The 15,386-nt window shown below is 33.2% G+C and overlaps 2 protein-coding genes across 4 annotated transcripts; both read left to right on the forward strand.

The window, feature by feature from the left end:
• Positions 1-1,859: 1,859 nt before the first annotated feature.
• LOC100804867 (E3 ubiquitin-protein ligase RDUF2) lies at positions 1,860-3,285 on the forward strand. Its single transcript, XM_003537934.5, has one exon. It carries the CDS (start codon positions 1,989-1,991, stop codon positions 3,072-3,074), a length of 1,086 nt encoding a protein of 361 aa, XP_003537982.1. The 5' UTR covers positions 1,860-1,988; the 3' UTR covers positions 3,075-3,285.
• A 6,161-nt stretch (positions 3,286-9,446) lies between these two features.
• LOC100805406 (E3 ubiquitin-protein ligase SDIR1-like) lies at positions 9,447-14,259 on the forward strand. Of its 3 annotated transcripts, none has more exons than XM_006590267.4 (9): positions 9,447-9,598; positions 10,580-10,702; positions 10,785-10,839; positions 10,924-10,976; positions 11,076-11,304; positions 11,396-11,510; positions 12,163-12,205; positions 12,639-12,764; positions 13,810-14,167. In XM_006590267.4, exons 2-9 carry the CDS (start codon positions 10,625-10,627, stop codon positions 13,933-13,935), a joined length of 825 nt encoding a protein of 274 aa, XP_006590330.1. In that variant the 5' UTR covers positions 9,447-9,598; positions 10,580-10,624; the 3' UTR covers positions 13,936-14,167.
• Positions 14,260-15,386: the final 1,127 nt, after the last annotated feature.

Consider the following 15,386-nt stretch of genomic DNA (forward strand, 5'->3'; position numbering starts at 1 on the left):
CCGGCCGTATTCAACACGTGTATGTAAAATCCAAATCAAAACAAAAAGATATATGGAAGTGTTAACAAGGTTAAATTGTTTCGGTACGTGTCATATCTTTGAACAAAATAAGTATATATTGATAATTTGAAACTAGAATTTGTCTCTCATAATTTTAAGAATTATTTTTAGCTAGACTTTCAATATATCTTACACTTTAGTGTTATAATATTTATTTGACATTCAGTAAATATATAAAGACATATAGGATAATTAAATTAACAAATAAGAGTAAATCACTATTATAGTGTCTGAAAGAGTATAACATAACATATTAATCACTGAAACTATTTTTTGAAAATAATTCTTATAAATTACAATCCGTTAATCACATTAATTAGTCTAAATGTTTTTATAAAAAAATATGTGATTTAAGTTATAATAATATTAATATATATTTATTGTTTAAGAACAAAATATAATAAACAGATTAGTTAGCAATATTTTATATGAAACAATTTAAATTTTTATAATATATATATATATATATATATATATATATATATATATATATATATGTGTGTGTGTGTATGTGACACATTACACTATCATATAGTATGGGAAAGGAAGAGTATAAGGTGTAAGAGACTGATTGGTAGGGGACATAAATGAAATGAAAAAAAAAAAAGTGAAGTAGTAAGAAGAAGGAAGAAATTAGAAAAAAGAAAAAGAAAAGGGAGCGTGGAAGTGGGGAACAAGGAAAATGGAATTTTGAGTGGGGCCTAAATGGTCAAGAACAGAACACAGTTGTGAAACGGAAAAAGTGTAGACACCACATGAGATGAGATGAGAATGGCGATGAAGGATTGAAGAACCATACCACACACACAACCTAATCTTATTTATCATCGCCGGTGACGCCAACACAACAGTAACAGCAGCATTTCCTATAAACATTTTTAAACGAAAATTCACGTTCAAATCAAAATCGGCGTTCTCTTCTTCTCTGGCGGTCAACGGTCAACACTCGTATGGCTTCCTCCTCTTGCCCTTGCTTGGGGGATCGTTTGGTCACGCCCTCGTCACACATCACCCCTTACGCCCTCAATCCAATTAATTAATTAATTACTCAGTCAATGTCAAATTCAAAACTCAAAACCATTCTTTTTTTTCTTAATCTTCCTCCTCAAGTCACCAATAATAACAACGCCCCCCATCTTTTCTATTTTTAGTAAACTATTCTTCTCTCTAATTCTGATAAATATTTGACTTATACTCAATTCTATTTTAATTTTAAAATACATTTTGTTTTCTTGATATATGTTTTTTAAAAAAATACGTTTTGAGTCTTTTTTTGTAATTTTTGTAATTGTTTGACTTTGCTCTATCAAATTCCAATTACAGTAATTGTGTCTCTCACATTTTCTCTCATCTATAATTAGGTTCTTTCATCATATATAGTTTCATCTAATATTGAAAAATTAGCCAAAGTGATAAATTAAACATGATGCAAGTATAATATATCAGTTAAAAATGCAATTTTTTTTAATTGCAATGACTTAAAAGATTATGTCATTGTATTGACTTAATTGTCACGTTGATGATGCTTGTGAATAAAATTATTATTTGTATGGTAACAATAAATAATAAAAAGAATATTGTATCTTTATTGCGAAAAAATCAATAGCTTATTTTTATTCTGAAAAAATCAATATCTAAAATTGGTGTTTAGAAAAAAGTGAGTGTGATCTTATTTACTTTCCAATTCGAACAAGAAATAATGAAAATGAAATAATAAATGAAAAATTAACAAGTGAGAAGTTGCCATGTATGTTCGATTAGGTTTTTAACGCGTGGGGAAACAAACACGCAAACGTTCCTCATTTCCTTGGCAGTTCACATTCACACACGCTCTCTCTCTCTCTTCACTCCCTTTTAAATTCACGCTCCCCCCTCTTACCCTTCTCACACACACTCTCTCCCTTGTTTCTCTCTCTTCGGTCAGAAACATGAATTTGGAAACGCAACCAGGAACGGCGTCGTATTGGTGCTACAGCTGCACCCGTTTCGTGCACCTCTCTGTCCAAAGCACCATCGCCTGCCCCCACTGTCAAAGCGGTTTCGTCGAAGAGATCCGTGCCGGCGCCGGAGCCGAAGCCTCGCCACGCCATCGACTAAGTCCTTTCCCCGATGATCCTCTTTTGCTCCGGCGACAGGGCTTCCGCCGCCGTAGGAGAGAAGCTTCCGGCAACCGCTCCCCGTTCAACCCCGTTATCGTCCTCCGCGGCCCCGGCGACGACTCCGCCGCCGCCGACCACGACGGCGTCAGCACGTTCGAGCTCTTCTACGACGACGGCGACGGCACCGGCCTCCGCCCTCTTCCTCCCACCATGTCGGAGTTGCTCCTCGGCTCTGGCTTTGACAGACTTCTCGAACAGTTCGCGCAGATCGAGATGAACGGATTCGGGCGGCCGGAGAATCCGCCGGCGTCAAAGGCGGCGATCGAGTCCATGCCGACGGTCGAGATCGGAGAAACGCACGTGGAAACCGAAGCGCACTGCGCCGTGTGCAAAGAAGCGTTTGAGCTGCACGCGGAGGCGCGTGAGTTACCGTGCAAGCACATCTACCACTCCGATTGCATCCTCCCGTGGCTCTCGATGCGGAATTCGTGCCCGGTGTGCCGCCACGAGCTTCCTTCCGATTTGGAAACTAGGGTTCCCAGCCAGATCGACGAGGAGACGATAGGGTTAACGATTTGGAGGCTTCCCGGCGGCGGATTCGCCGTGGGGAGATTCTCCGGCGGCCGGAGAACAGGCGAGAGTCATTTCCCGGTGGTGTACACGGAGATGGACGGTGGACTGAACACGAACGGTGGTGCTCCTAGGAGAATTTCTCGTTCTGTTAGAAGCAATAGGGTTAGGGAAAGTCGAGGGTTTGGTAGAGTTATTAGCAATTTCTTTTCATTCTTTGGAAGAATTGGTTCTAGAAACTCTTCTTCTGGACATGGGTCTGTAAGTAGAAGCCGTAGTCACGTGAGTTCAATCTTCAATAGAAGCTCGCGGAGACATAGCAGGACTTGGGTTATGGATGATTAATTGGTGAATGGTGATGGCAATTTTGCAAAGAATAGTAATACTTTCTTTTTTTTCAGCTTTGGGTTATGAGATTCATTTCATACTGTAAATAGCATGTAACTAGCAACTATAGAAGCAAGTTTTTTAGTTTTCCCTCTCTGGGAATCTTTAATATGGTTTGATTCAACATCAATGGAAGGAAGAGTGCTATTTTTTAGCTTTGTGGATCAAACATTGTGCGTTGGCACCAGTAACTGTAGCAGTGGACCGGGCATGCATTGGGAAACAAGAATGATGCTTTGTTCCCCGTGAACTGAATTATTTGATTTGTTTATATTATATCTTTCATGTTAGTCTTATTCTTTTATTGGTGAGTATCCTTTCGGGATTATGTTTTTTGAGATGCCTCTTTCAACTTGCAGCACCATAATGTTTTGACCAATATGCTTGATAATGATGATAAGTATAAGTCACTTTTTCCTGTGTGATCCACCTTTGAACTGATTGGGAATGGGAATAGGATGCTGCATACTGCATAGGAAATGCAATTTGAATGAACAGCAGCTGCTAAATTATTGCTGTGGCTTGGTAATCATAATTCATCTGAACTCTGATTCACAAATTGATTTGTGCCATTGTGCAGGACTTTTATTCTATTATTGAGCTAGTTGTTGGTTAATGGTTGCATGATGAATTCCCAAGTTTCATGAGTTCCTTTTTCACCTTTTCTCATATATTCTTTTACTCTCACCTCATCTATTCTTTCTCTTTTGGTTGTGATGGTTGTGCTCAATTCATGTAGCTCTGAATTTACCTTGACGGTGCCGTGGATTCCATAAAGGTTTTCCTTTATTTGATTTATGTGCGTTGTTTTATCAATTGTACCAAAATGTCTAGTTTGGTACTCTGATTAATAGTGCTAGAAGATTCTCATTCGATCCAACACTTTGTCTGACTCCGAAAACTTTCTAGCTCTTTCCAAATAGGTATTGCAATTTTGAATTTTGGCCGGTCCTGTTTGAGTTTGAAGTTTTCGCTACCCGTTAGTTTGCCAATAAAGGCTAGGTGGGGGACTTAAGTATGTGTCATACTGCGGGTAAGAGTTTTTAAACCATTAGATTTCCTCATTTTTTAATTGATGGCTGGGATTTTTGTTTTTTGTCTTTCCTGTTTTATCCTTTCTTTCCAATGCCACTCCTTTCTACAGGCAACCACAGCGATGGCATCGCACTTCCCTCACACTGTGGTCGTGGTGTCGTCACTGTGATGGTCGTTTAGGGCTCATTTTTTTTCTTCTCATTCATTGCTTATCTATCGTTTCTGAACCATCAGAACTGTCAAAATGAGGCATTTTTTTTTTCCTGACCCAGAGGAGCTAGAAAGAGAGAGAGAGAGAGAGAGTCAACTTGACCACTTAGGTTGGTCCCCCAAATATTGATAAAAAGTGAGTTAATCTGACTCGACTTACTTTTTTGGCGAGTTAAAAAAACAGTTAATCCAACTCAACCCATCAAAGGTTGATAGGTTATACAAGTTGACTTACCTAATTTTTTTAAAAAACAATATAATTAAGGTGATACAAATTTTAAGGCACTAAATGAAAATCAAAGTTTTAATAGGTTTCATACATTGTGTCTCACGTTTGGAAAGTCATTCAAATTCCAACTTTATATTTATCTATATATAAAAAGATAAGCTAATGTATTATTATCCTTTATTATGATTAGATTATAATTTAAATAATTGGGTTTACATGTTACTTACCTTAATTGTTTATTGAATTATTGTAATTGTTTTTATATTGGCAAGAGTATCAATTGCGAAATACAGTAGTATTCAATGAGTAATTGGGAATGTTTTCCAAGAGACTCCCTTAATATTAGACAAATTTGACACAATTGGTTAATTATGACTATTGAAACTGATAATTCAATTGAAGGATACTAAGCAAATAAGTTGACTGAACTCAAACATTAATTTTAAAAGATTGAATTACTAAAGATTTTATTTTGGGAAATTTTGTTAAACACTTAGAATGCAATAAAAATGGATTATCAATTGATTAATAAAAATGCCGAGGTTGAACTTCATAAAACTCCACTATCATATAAATCAAAAGCATCAATATAATTTATACTCAACAATCAACTACAAACTATAAATTTCACTCAAACCCTAATCCTTTAGTGGTAAGAGACTAAATTTCATGGTTAAACTTAATTTATTAGTTAGCTTAACAATAAGATTTGCATTAAGAAAAATGTTTTAAGATGACTAAGAGACCAAACAGTATCTTTGGCATAAGGTTCTTAGTTCTTCCACTTTAGTCAAGGTTAAAATGATATTTTTCAATGACAACTTAACCAAAATGTCACACATAATATATATTATGTGAGACATTTTTCAATGACAATTTAACCAACTTCTCATAAGGTTGTAACTTGGTTGTACTACAAACAAAATTTGGTTTTTTAGTATAAGCAAAAGGACACAAGAGGATTAGGAGAGCAACAACTTCAAGTTTGACATTTAAATGACCAATCCTTCTTTTCATTAGAAATTTAACCAACAAAAGCAACCCAAGTAATCCAAACTTACATTGAAGCATAAACTGAAAATGGAAAATTTTGCAAAAAAGTGACAATTATTTTTTGGCAATTTTCACCACTTTTTATTCTTTCTTTTATCTCTCTCTCAAAAAGGAAACAAGAATTTAGTCACTTAAAACATCAGAATATGCTTTGCATTACATAGCCACAATATTTGAAAAACATTTTCCCAATCTATCCATGTGGTATGACAATCATACCAAACTTATGACAAACCTTCATCTTGAAAAAGAACAATTGCTCTCTTATATATGGGAATGAAGGTGACACACATGTACGAGACAAATCAATTGATACCAAGTGTTAAAGTTTTATAGCTATACAACTTATAACTTTATATAGAGTATAAAAGTAGCCAATTCATCTATTGAATTGAAAATTCTTGTAAAATAAATAATGAAGTTTATAAAATTTTACGCAAATTTAAAATAGATTTTAAATATATTTTAATCCTTATAATTAAGTCTTCTGAACAATGAATATATAGTATTAATTGATTGTGTCCACAATTCCAAGATGTTGATTGAATAGAGCAGGATAGGATTTTGCATTTGACAGGCCGTAGGTTAGATCACTCATTTGTTTCCTTAAAGTGAGATAAATATAAGTATCTCTATAAGTGTTTTTTTTTAACTTATAAACTTTTTCTGTCTTAAACCGGGATCTATCCCTTTTCCCTAAATTTCTCTAAAAAAACAATTGATTTTGTCCACATCCACAAACTATAAATGGGTTAACTATGTTTTTTAGTCTCAATCTTTTCATCCCTCAACGATTTTAGTCCTCATCGCCAAATCTCTTTGTTAAATAGTGATGTGGCTTACATTTTTTGGCAACTTGAAAATCGTTAGCAAATGTTTGGCTATCAAAGATTAAATAATTTGGCAGCTAACATCCCCCATAAATTGTTTCAATAGCCTCTTAAGATTCATACTTTTGATTCACTTCCCATGAGAATATCCCAGATCTAAGCATGGCTCCAGGAATGAGATTCCAATGAAACCCCTTCATTGCACATCTTAATCATTGCGATTATTGCGTTGTTCAACATGCCCTTAATCACCAAGTTGAACTCCGTCTTCTCCTCTTATGGAGTCAGTTGCTTCAGGGGCGGCCACCGCGAAGACCTTCACCGTTGGATTAGGAGGCACAAGATCGTCCTTCACCTTGCACAAGAACGAACGAGGCACCTTTGACAATTTCACCTCGCATGACTTGATTTGGAAGTGTTTGCTACCATCGAAGAACTTGCTAGTGAGCAACTCGAAGAGCCATAGGTGCAGCCGCTCTAACAATCTCGACATCATGAGAAGTAGTACATGAACTTTCATGCCAATGCAACCACTTCGACAACCACCACATCAGATTTTTTAGTATTTTAGTTAATAAGTATTGAACCCTAAACATGAAATTAATTTTATTTTGCTGAAATTGGTACCACGTTATTGTCTAAGCTCCAACGGTTAAAGAGATTGCCATCGATTTGGGTGAGATCTAGATTCTAGAACAACCCTAGCTTCATGAGGATGTCAACCATGGTTACATAAACAATTGAAAAAAATATAATTATTAATTAGATAAAGTTAGAGAAAAAAAGAAGAGAACAATGTAAAAAGCTCGATGTTGAAACGCTTACATGATTAAGTTTAAGGAAACAATTTATGGAAAAATCTCTATTGTGAAGCGGAGTGTACAATTTACAAAATACAAAATTTATTTAATATTTGATAATCAAATATTTTTTGATAATTTTTAAACCGTCAAATAGTTAACCGCTAAAAAATATATATCACATTACTACTTAACAACAAGATTTGTGGACGAGGACTGAAATTTTTCTTGATAAAAATATCATAGACTAACATTGATCAATTTTTTATTCAGAGACTAAAATTGTAAACACAAAAAAAAAATTAAAAATTAAAAACATAATTAATTCCAACTAAATTGATTGATGGCACCCTGTACAAGAATTTATCTAAAAGTACAAGTGCAAAGTATAATATCAATTGATCGCACAAATTTATTAAAAAGTATGTATTTTTAACACACACATATTGTGTAACATGTATCTATTTTTTTTAGACAAACATGTATCTATCAATTGATCGCACAAATTTATTAAAAAGTATGTATTTTTAACACACACATATTGTGTAACATGTATCTATTTTTTTTAGACAAACATGTATCTATTATTATTTTGGAAAGAATGTTTTAGTTATCTATTTTAAAGAAATTTTAATTATGTCTTACTAAAATGCTTTTTTAAAAAAATATAAATGATTATTCGTTAGCAAACCACTAATTTTTTTAGAAATATTTTAATAAGTTACATTTTAGATATTTTTTTAAAAAGTTATAACTGCCTAAATTATTCCTTCTTAATCAAAACTAAGAATACGTTAATTATTTACTAATTTACCGGTACGAAATTTATATTAAGGGCATGTAGGGCCGTAATTTTTTTTAAAAGCACTTTTAAGAGAAAAAATAAAAAGAGAAAAAAATTAAGTTTTTTTATAAGATAAAATGAATTTTCTATTATTTATAGAAACTTTCTCATATAATTCTTTAGAAAATGAGAGTATATCTACTAATGAAAAATTTATTTTAATTTATGAAAAAAAATATTTTTTATTTTCCTAAAAATATCTAGTGAAGCTTACCAAACTAATTTGTTTTAAATACTAGTAATAGGTTATATTATGGACTTTTCAGTTGTAGCAAATGGCAATGTCGGTGTTGGTTGTGAGCTTCCGTCGGCGTGGGTTGCACCTTTCTGCATGCGAACAAAGGCGTGGCAGTAGCATCGCAGCGGCTCCATAATTACCAAGTCGACGTGGCATCTCCCAAACTCCAGACTTTTCCTGAATTCACTACCTACCTACCATATCCAAAAATAATTATATTGTGTGTACTACGTTTAGTCCTCTTATTTTTTCTTTTTCTACCAATAATTAATCACATATTTCCTTTTGTGTATCAAACCAGAAAGTAATTTCAATATAAAAAATTGTAAATTTTAGTCTACATACATTTATAAAAATTTAGTTTTGATTTCTATTATTAGTTTAGAGACCATTTTTAGACAATATAAGACCGTTCTAAAATTTTTAACGCCATCAAAAACTATAAAAATTAAAACATACAATTTTTTTTATATAGAAACTAAGACTTAAAATAAAAATAATTATAACATCAAATGAATAATTTTTGAGGGAGAATTTCATCACTCACAATAATCTTATTTTATTTAAATATGATTGTGTTGGATTTTTTTTTCATTCACAATTTGAGATCTTTTTTAATAATTAAAATGACTTTTTTCTATTGATAATATGATATCTTTCTTAAAAAAACCAACAAATCCAATACGACTAAGCCAATTTGTAAAAAAAAAAACAAAACTGATAAAAAATATTTACGTTTGTTGCGGACTACCCGGAAAAACCATAATAAATTAGTAAGGTTTAATTTTTTTTTATAATTTAATGTTTTTTTTTGTTTTTTTATGTAAAAAGAAAAAATTATTTCAATCTTTACAAAATATATTTTTTTATTTTTCGTTTTAAAGTATTTAGATAATATTTTTTTATTATTTAAAGTATTTTAAAAACGAAAAAATAAATCAAACACATTTTATAACAATTAAAATATTTCTTTTTAGAAATGAAAAAAAAAACGTTAAAATGGATGAAAAATATATCTACCCCAATTAGTAATTATTAAGAAAAAGTAATCATAACAAACTATAGATTAATATAAAACGTATATAGTATAATGTTTCTTCAAATAGCATTTCCAATTCTTATATTGCAGCACAGCAGTGAGTGAACCCACCGTCACCACACCACACCACACCACACCAACAAAGTAGAAATACTTGTAACATTTGCTGCAATTACAACTCCATTTGTGGACAATTTGATTTGGGTAAGTATGTTCATACTCTGATTTTTGTTTTTGTAGAATACGATGTATTTGGATGCAGGGAAAACTAGAACTGCCGAGACCTTATGTTCTATGCAAATGTAGAGTCTTTAATTAGTTTCTATAATTTGATGATCTCTCATCTCAATAATTGAAATGTGAGTTTCGTAGCTGTTATTTTTTCCCCTATTTCTATAAACATTTCAGGCATTCTTGATATCAAGGGTTGATTTTTTTCTTCTTCTTATTTTTTCCCTGCACTTTTGATGATTTTGTTTTGTCACATCTCCTGTTTTTACGCGCCGATCGAATTTGTGTGCCTTGTTCCTCAAATTAGCAAGAGCATCTGAATTCTGCACCAAAATGTTATTCACTAAAATGTGAAAACACACCCTACTTCCTCAGAAATTTCCAATAGTAAATTGCAAAATACATGGGATGAGAGAGTTTCTAACTCTTTTTATATACCTACACTTTTTAATGTTGGACTGGGAATGATGTACAATCCATGATACCATATACTGATCCTCAAATCAGTGCTCTGAATCTCTACCACTCTCCCCAGCGTTCACTTTTTGTTTACACAAGAGAAAAGAAATTGTCTACCCCGCCATCTTCAAAAGTGGATCTGGTTAGCTTCAAATTGTAGTTTTGCAAGCAATGCACCTTGATGGAACTAATCATTTATTTTTATTTTGTAGAAATTTTAGTCAATATGAGGTAAGGGAATGTGAGATGTGAATTATGATCCAATCTTCAAAAAATAAAATTGATACCTGTTGCATTTAATCACCAATCTATAAAAAATGATTTTTGCTGCGAATAATCATTCAGTCTTCACTCTTCAGAAATTCGTGTGTGGAATTTTGTTTATGTGCTTTATTTGATTCTTGAATGGATTAGTACTTGTTTATTCTTTCATAATTAGTATCCAAATTAATGTAAATTGGTGTAATAAATCAAAGGCACAAACAATACTTCCAGGTGGTGCCTTTGCGAATAGTTGGTTGAACGAGCTCCTTTGCAACCATGAGTTTTGTCTTCCGAGGGAGTAGGGGAGATATTGAAAGTGGCTTTTCAGAATATGTTCCTGAAAGAACCTTGATGGTATGCTTAGTCCGTGTGAATGTCAGTTTGTGTGTTCATAATTGGACTGTAATTCTCATGCTCTTTTTCTCCTTCCTATCAGCGGGTTCATCCAGCTCGACCAGTTAATGGCAATTCTCTAGCTTTTCTTATCACAGGTAATGTAATCACTACTGTATCTAATGCTTTGCTGCTTCATATGAGCAGATTCTTAATCTGTATCTGACATGCTTATTTGGCAGTTATTTTGATATTCATGATATTAAACTCCCCTCAGATGTTACATCATTTTTTGGTAAGTAATTGCTTATTTTGATGTTGCCACTAGTTTGCATATTAATTCTCATCGGCATTAAATTAAGAAAATTATTGTTGTTGGCACATATCATTTCAGCTCTGGGTTGTACTGGCTATCTTTGTGATGGCTACAAGTCTGAGGATGTATGCAACTTGTCAACAGCTTCAAGCACAGGCCAGGGCTCATGCTGCAGCAGCCTCTGGGTTGCTTGGCCATACTGAACTTCGTCTTCACATGCCATCATCTATTGCGATTGCAACCAGAGGAAGATTGCAGGGACTTAGACTTCAGCTTGCACTTCTTGACCGTGAATTTGATGAGCTAGGTATTGTATTTTGATATATTTTCTAAGTTGAAAACCCCTAAAACAGGTGCTAAAAGCAAATAAAGGCTTACATAGCTTTATTTTGTGGCAGATTATGACACTTTGAGAGCTCTGGATTCTGATACTGCTTCTAGTACTCGTTCAATGACCGAGGAAGAGATAAATGCCTTGCCTATTCACACTTATAAAGTTCCAGTCCCACCAAAGTGAGTTGTCAGTTGTGATGGCTTCATAAAAAAAAATAGTTATAATAATGAATCAGAAGAAAGGCTTGCTGCACATGCTTGCATTTTTTGTATCTATTTTTCTTTTCCTGCAGGTCAGTGTTTGGAGGGTCACTCCACCCTATTCTGCTTGTTCTATAGAAGGCAGAAGGCACTAACTGCTGAATTGTTGTTAGTGATGGGTAATTTTGAAGTCCATAGTATTTTGTTTTAGAAAACCATTGAATATGCAGAGACCAGCAGTTGTGACTCAAACAAGAAAACCAAATAAAATTGTTGCTAATTCACATCCTAAATTTGTGGTAAATTAAAGTTCATGACCAAGAAACATAATCAATGGGGTAATAGAACGATGATTTTGAATGGCTGATTGGCACTCATTGCATACTAGTTGACTGTTTGTGAGAAAGAAGCTTCGCTGTTATGGCATTGCTCAGGAAACACTATCTAATAAAAGCTTATTGAGAAAAATGCATCTAGTAGTCTGTTTCTTTTTTTTTTATATATTTTTGGGGTTCTCAAGGCACGTTAAGTGGTTAACAGGGTTAATTTTCTCCTTTGTGTGCATCTACATTTTATGTTAAGAAGTGGTAAGCCACAATAAATAAGTTGATACAATTTGTTCTGTTAACAGAGATGGCTCAGCTGGTTTGGCGTCCTCTTCAGGTGCAGCTGAGGTAAATATTCATTATCTGTGTGTGCTTTTGGTTTGTTTAGTCTCACTAGCCTAGGTTATGTGAGCTATGGTGTTAATAATGATGTAAATGTATCGCTTGGTTGTTATCTTTATGCACTACTGTTGGTCTATGATATTACAGCCTCTCATAAGTATTTTAGGCAATCCCCCTGATATAAGTTGCAAAATATCTGGTAATTAGCCCTGATATGATCATGATGTCCTCTTCATTGATATGCTTTTGAAGAAAACAAATATATATGATTCTTTTAACGCATGATGATAATGGTGTCTTTGTGTGATTAAATAAAGTGACTATTTTTAAATTTTTTTACAAAAATCTGGGGAGAAATTGCCCCCACTTGATGGCTTCCTTACTTTCTTATTCCTGGAATGGGAACGGTTTTTAGTTTCTTTATTTAATTTTCGAACAGATTAAACAAGCCTCTGGAGGAACAGAGGCAGGTGCCAAAGGTTCAGAAGATGAGCTGACATGTACTATATGCTTGGACCAAGTTAAGAGGGGAGAGCTTGTTCGTAGCTTACCATGCTTGCATCAGGTTTGATGAATGCCTATCTTTTTCTTTCTTCATTTTTTTTTAAAATTATTTTCAACTAATGGAGATTAGTACTTATCTCTCAAATTATGAGGTTTATTTTGTGATAATGATTAGTCAGTACCATATTCAGATATAGAGTTATCAGTTTCTTAGTTTTCTCGTCATATCATATTCTAGTCAAATCCATTAGAACTAAAGCATACAGGGGCTGCCAATTTCTATTCTTTTAATAATATTGGGGGAATAGTTCTTCATATCTCTTGAGTAATGCTGTCAATATTGTTCATTGTTGTTTTTCTGTTCTGGTCAGGCTTCGGCTAGTTCATAATTTATGTGCATATTATATTATCATTATCTCAATAGTTGATTTTCCTATCAACAATTGTCAGTCTGCACTTTACCTCTAAATTGCATACCCCACGTTGGAGCCAAATCCTGAATAATGCAGTCAGTATTGCTCATTTTTGTCTCATTTGTATACTAACTAATTCACAATTATTCTAACTCTTCTAATAAGGGCATTTCAATCAAAGAAGATTATTTTGTGGTAGTAATTAGTTTAATTAATACATTTCTTAAGATGTTTCATTACCTTAAATGATAGAGAATTTGCAATGGAGGGAGTAACAATCAATATCTTGTCCATACCAATGTTGTTTACTAAACTTGATTCATTTTGTTATTATTTTGTTTTAGAACAAATCTTTAGATTAATATTCTAGATGTTTTTAATATTGCTTTCCTATTAAAATTTGAGTTTTGCATTGGTAACCTAATGCCAAATTTTATTCTAGATATTATTGAGATGAAACTCTAATTTTAGTTGAAACATAACACCAAAAGTATTAGATACGCTGCACCTAAATCTTATCGTTTGTTTAATTAAAGCATGATTGCTGCCACTTAACTTGGTTTGCAACTTATTCCCCCTTTCACTTAACTGGTTAACAACTTAATACAGTACTTACTAAAGCAGTAAATGGTGGTGATTATATTACCTCGTATAAATCATAAATGACTAATTCACTTCTTTCTTTTTATCCAGTTTCATGCAAACTGCATTGATCCATGGCTCCGACAACAAGGAACATGTCCTGTGTGCAAATTAAGGATAGGGTCGGTAAGTGGGGGAAACAGGGAAAGCGAGTCCGATGGTTCAGATATTGCCTAGTTTATGGTTCAGATATGGCTGTAAACTGCATGATGTGAGGCCTTGAGTTATGTACAAGTATATATGTATGTGTATTATTCGGTATTGGCGTATATAATGAGATTGGCATGAGCATAAGATTGTAGTCCATGTTTAGTCCCTTCTCTTCAAAAAGTATAGCTAGTCTCCATATCCCAAAACTATGTGTACCGCTTGATATATAAATAGCATTAAAAATGTTATTAAAGTGGAAGTTGATAATGGTGTGATTGTGATACATCTTATTTTGTATACACTTCACCAAAAAGAAATCTTATATCTCAGAGTAACAATTTTCTTTTTTGAGGAACACTCAAAGTTAAATTTGCAGGATTAGCTGATTGAGTTAGCAACTCCTAGATCTAGCTTAATTGTGTACAGGATATCATTCAAGTTAAGTTTTATTCATTTGTGTGATGTATTACTGGCTCAATCTATATATGTTAGGTAGGCGTTATTTAGTTGGTGCCACAACTTTACCCTTTAACAAAATTTTAAATTTTAAATAAGGTTTGAATAAATTATATACTTAGTTAGGCCCACTTATCCAGTGTGATTAGTAGGACTGTATATATAATAATGCGTAAAATACTTGGTCTCTTGCAAAGTTTGCAAAGTGTTTATTTGTTTATTATTTATTTATTTTACTTTTGCCTTTGTTTTGCGTTCCAAACAAGAAAAATGTCTTTTACCTGGCGGAACCAAACCCAAGTTTCTAATAGTGATAGTCACAGCCAGTAGCTATTCATGAAGACCTCTAACTCCAATCCTGCCAAGTAAATGCATGAAAACAGTTTATAGAATATAGATTCTGTGAATCCATAACGACAGTAAAGCAAGTTTAATGGCTAGTATTATGATGGCAAGTAGGATTTCTTTTTAAGTGATGGATATGCATTACAATATATTCATTCGTGAAAAAGAATTAGTCAGCAAAAGCTGTAAAAGCCGAAAACAAATTGGATTGTCTACATTGGAGAGGGTAAAATTGGGGAATTTTTATATGGGTGCTATACCAGTCAAATTTTAAAATTGGGGAATTGATTTGCTATACCAGTCAAATTTTAAAATTGGGGAATTTTTATATGGGTGCTAATTGATTGTTGTAATTGACCGAAAATGTTTTATTAAGCGTATTTTTTTATCCGTAGAAATTTATAATAATATAATGCACTACACTCAATCAACTAAATTAGTCTCTTGATTGTTTTATTATGCATTATTGTTTAGTTATTTAACTAATAATCTCCTGATTGTTTTATTATGCATTATATATTGTTTAGTTATTTAACTAATAATCTCCGGATTGTTTTATTATGCATTATTGTTTAGTTATTTAACTTATATAAATTATTGGGTATATGAAACGAAGTTTGTCGGCCACTGCCTGTTAAAACGTGGAATTTAATACCAACACGCCTAACACATTATAG

Source organism: Glycine max, chromosome 11 (assembly GCF_000004515.6).
Source record: "Glycine max cultivar Williams 82 chromosome 11, Glycine_max_v4.0, whole genome shotgun sequence".
Lineage (NCBI taxonomy): Eukaryota > Viridiplantae > Streptophyta > Magnoliopsida > Fabales > Fabaceae > Glycine > Glycine max.

Bases quoted from the DNA above. Each gene is read 5' to 3' on its own strand.
- LOC100804867 (XM_003537934.5), top strand. From the start codon at position 1,989: ATGAATTTGGAAACGCAACCAGGAACGGCGTCGTATTGGTGCTACAGC.
- LOC100805406 (XM_006590267.4), top strand. From the start codon at position 10,625: ATGAGTTTTGTCTTCCGAGGGAGTAGGGGAGATATTGAAAGTGGCTTT. The intron at 10,977-11,075 runs GTAAGTAATTGC...ATATCATTTCAG, and splicing joins AGATGTTACATCATTTTTTG to CTCTGGGTTGTACTGGCTAT. The intron at 11,511-12,162 runs GTGAGTTGTCAG...TTCTGTTAACAG, and splicing joins AAAGTTCCAGTCCCACCAAA to AGATGGCTCAGCTGGTTTGG.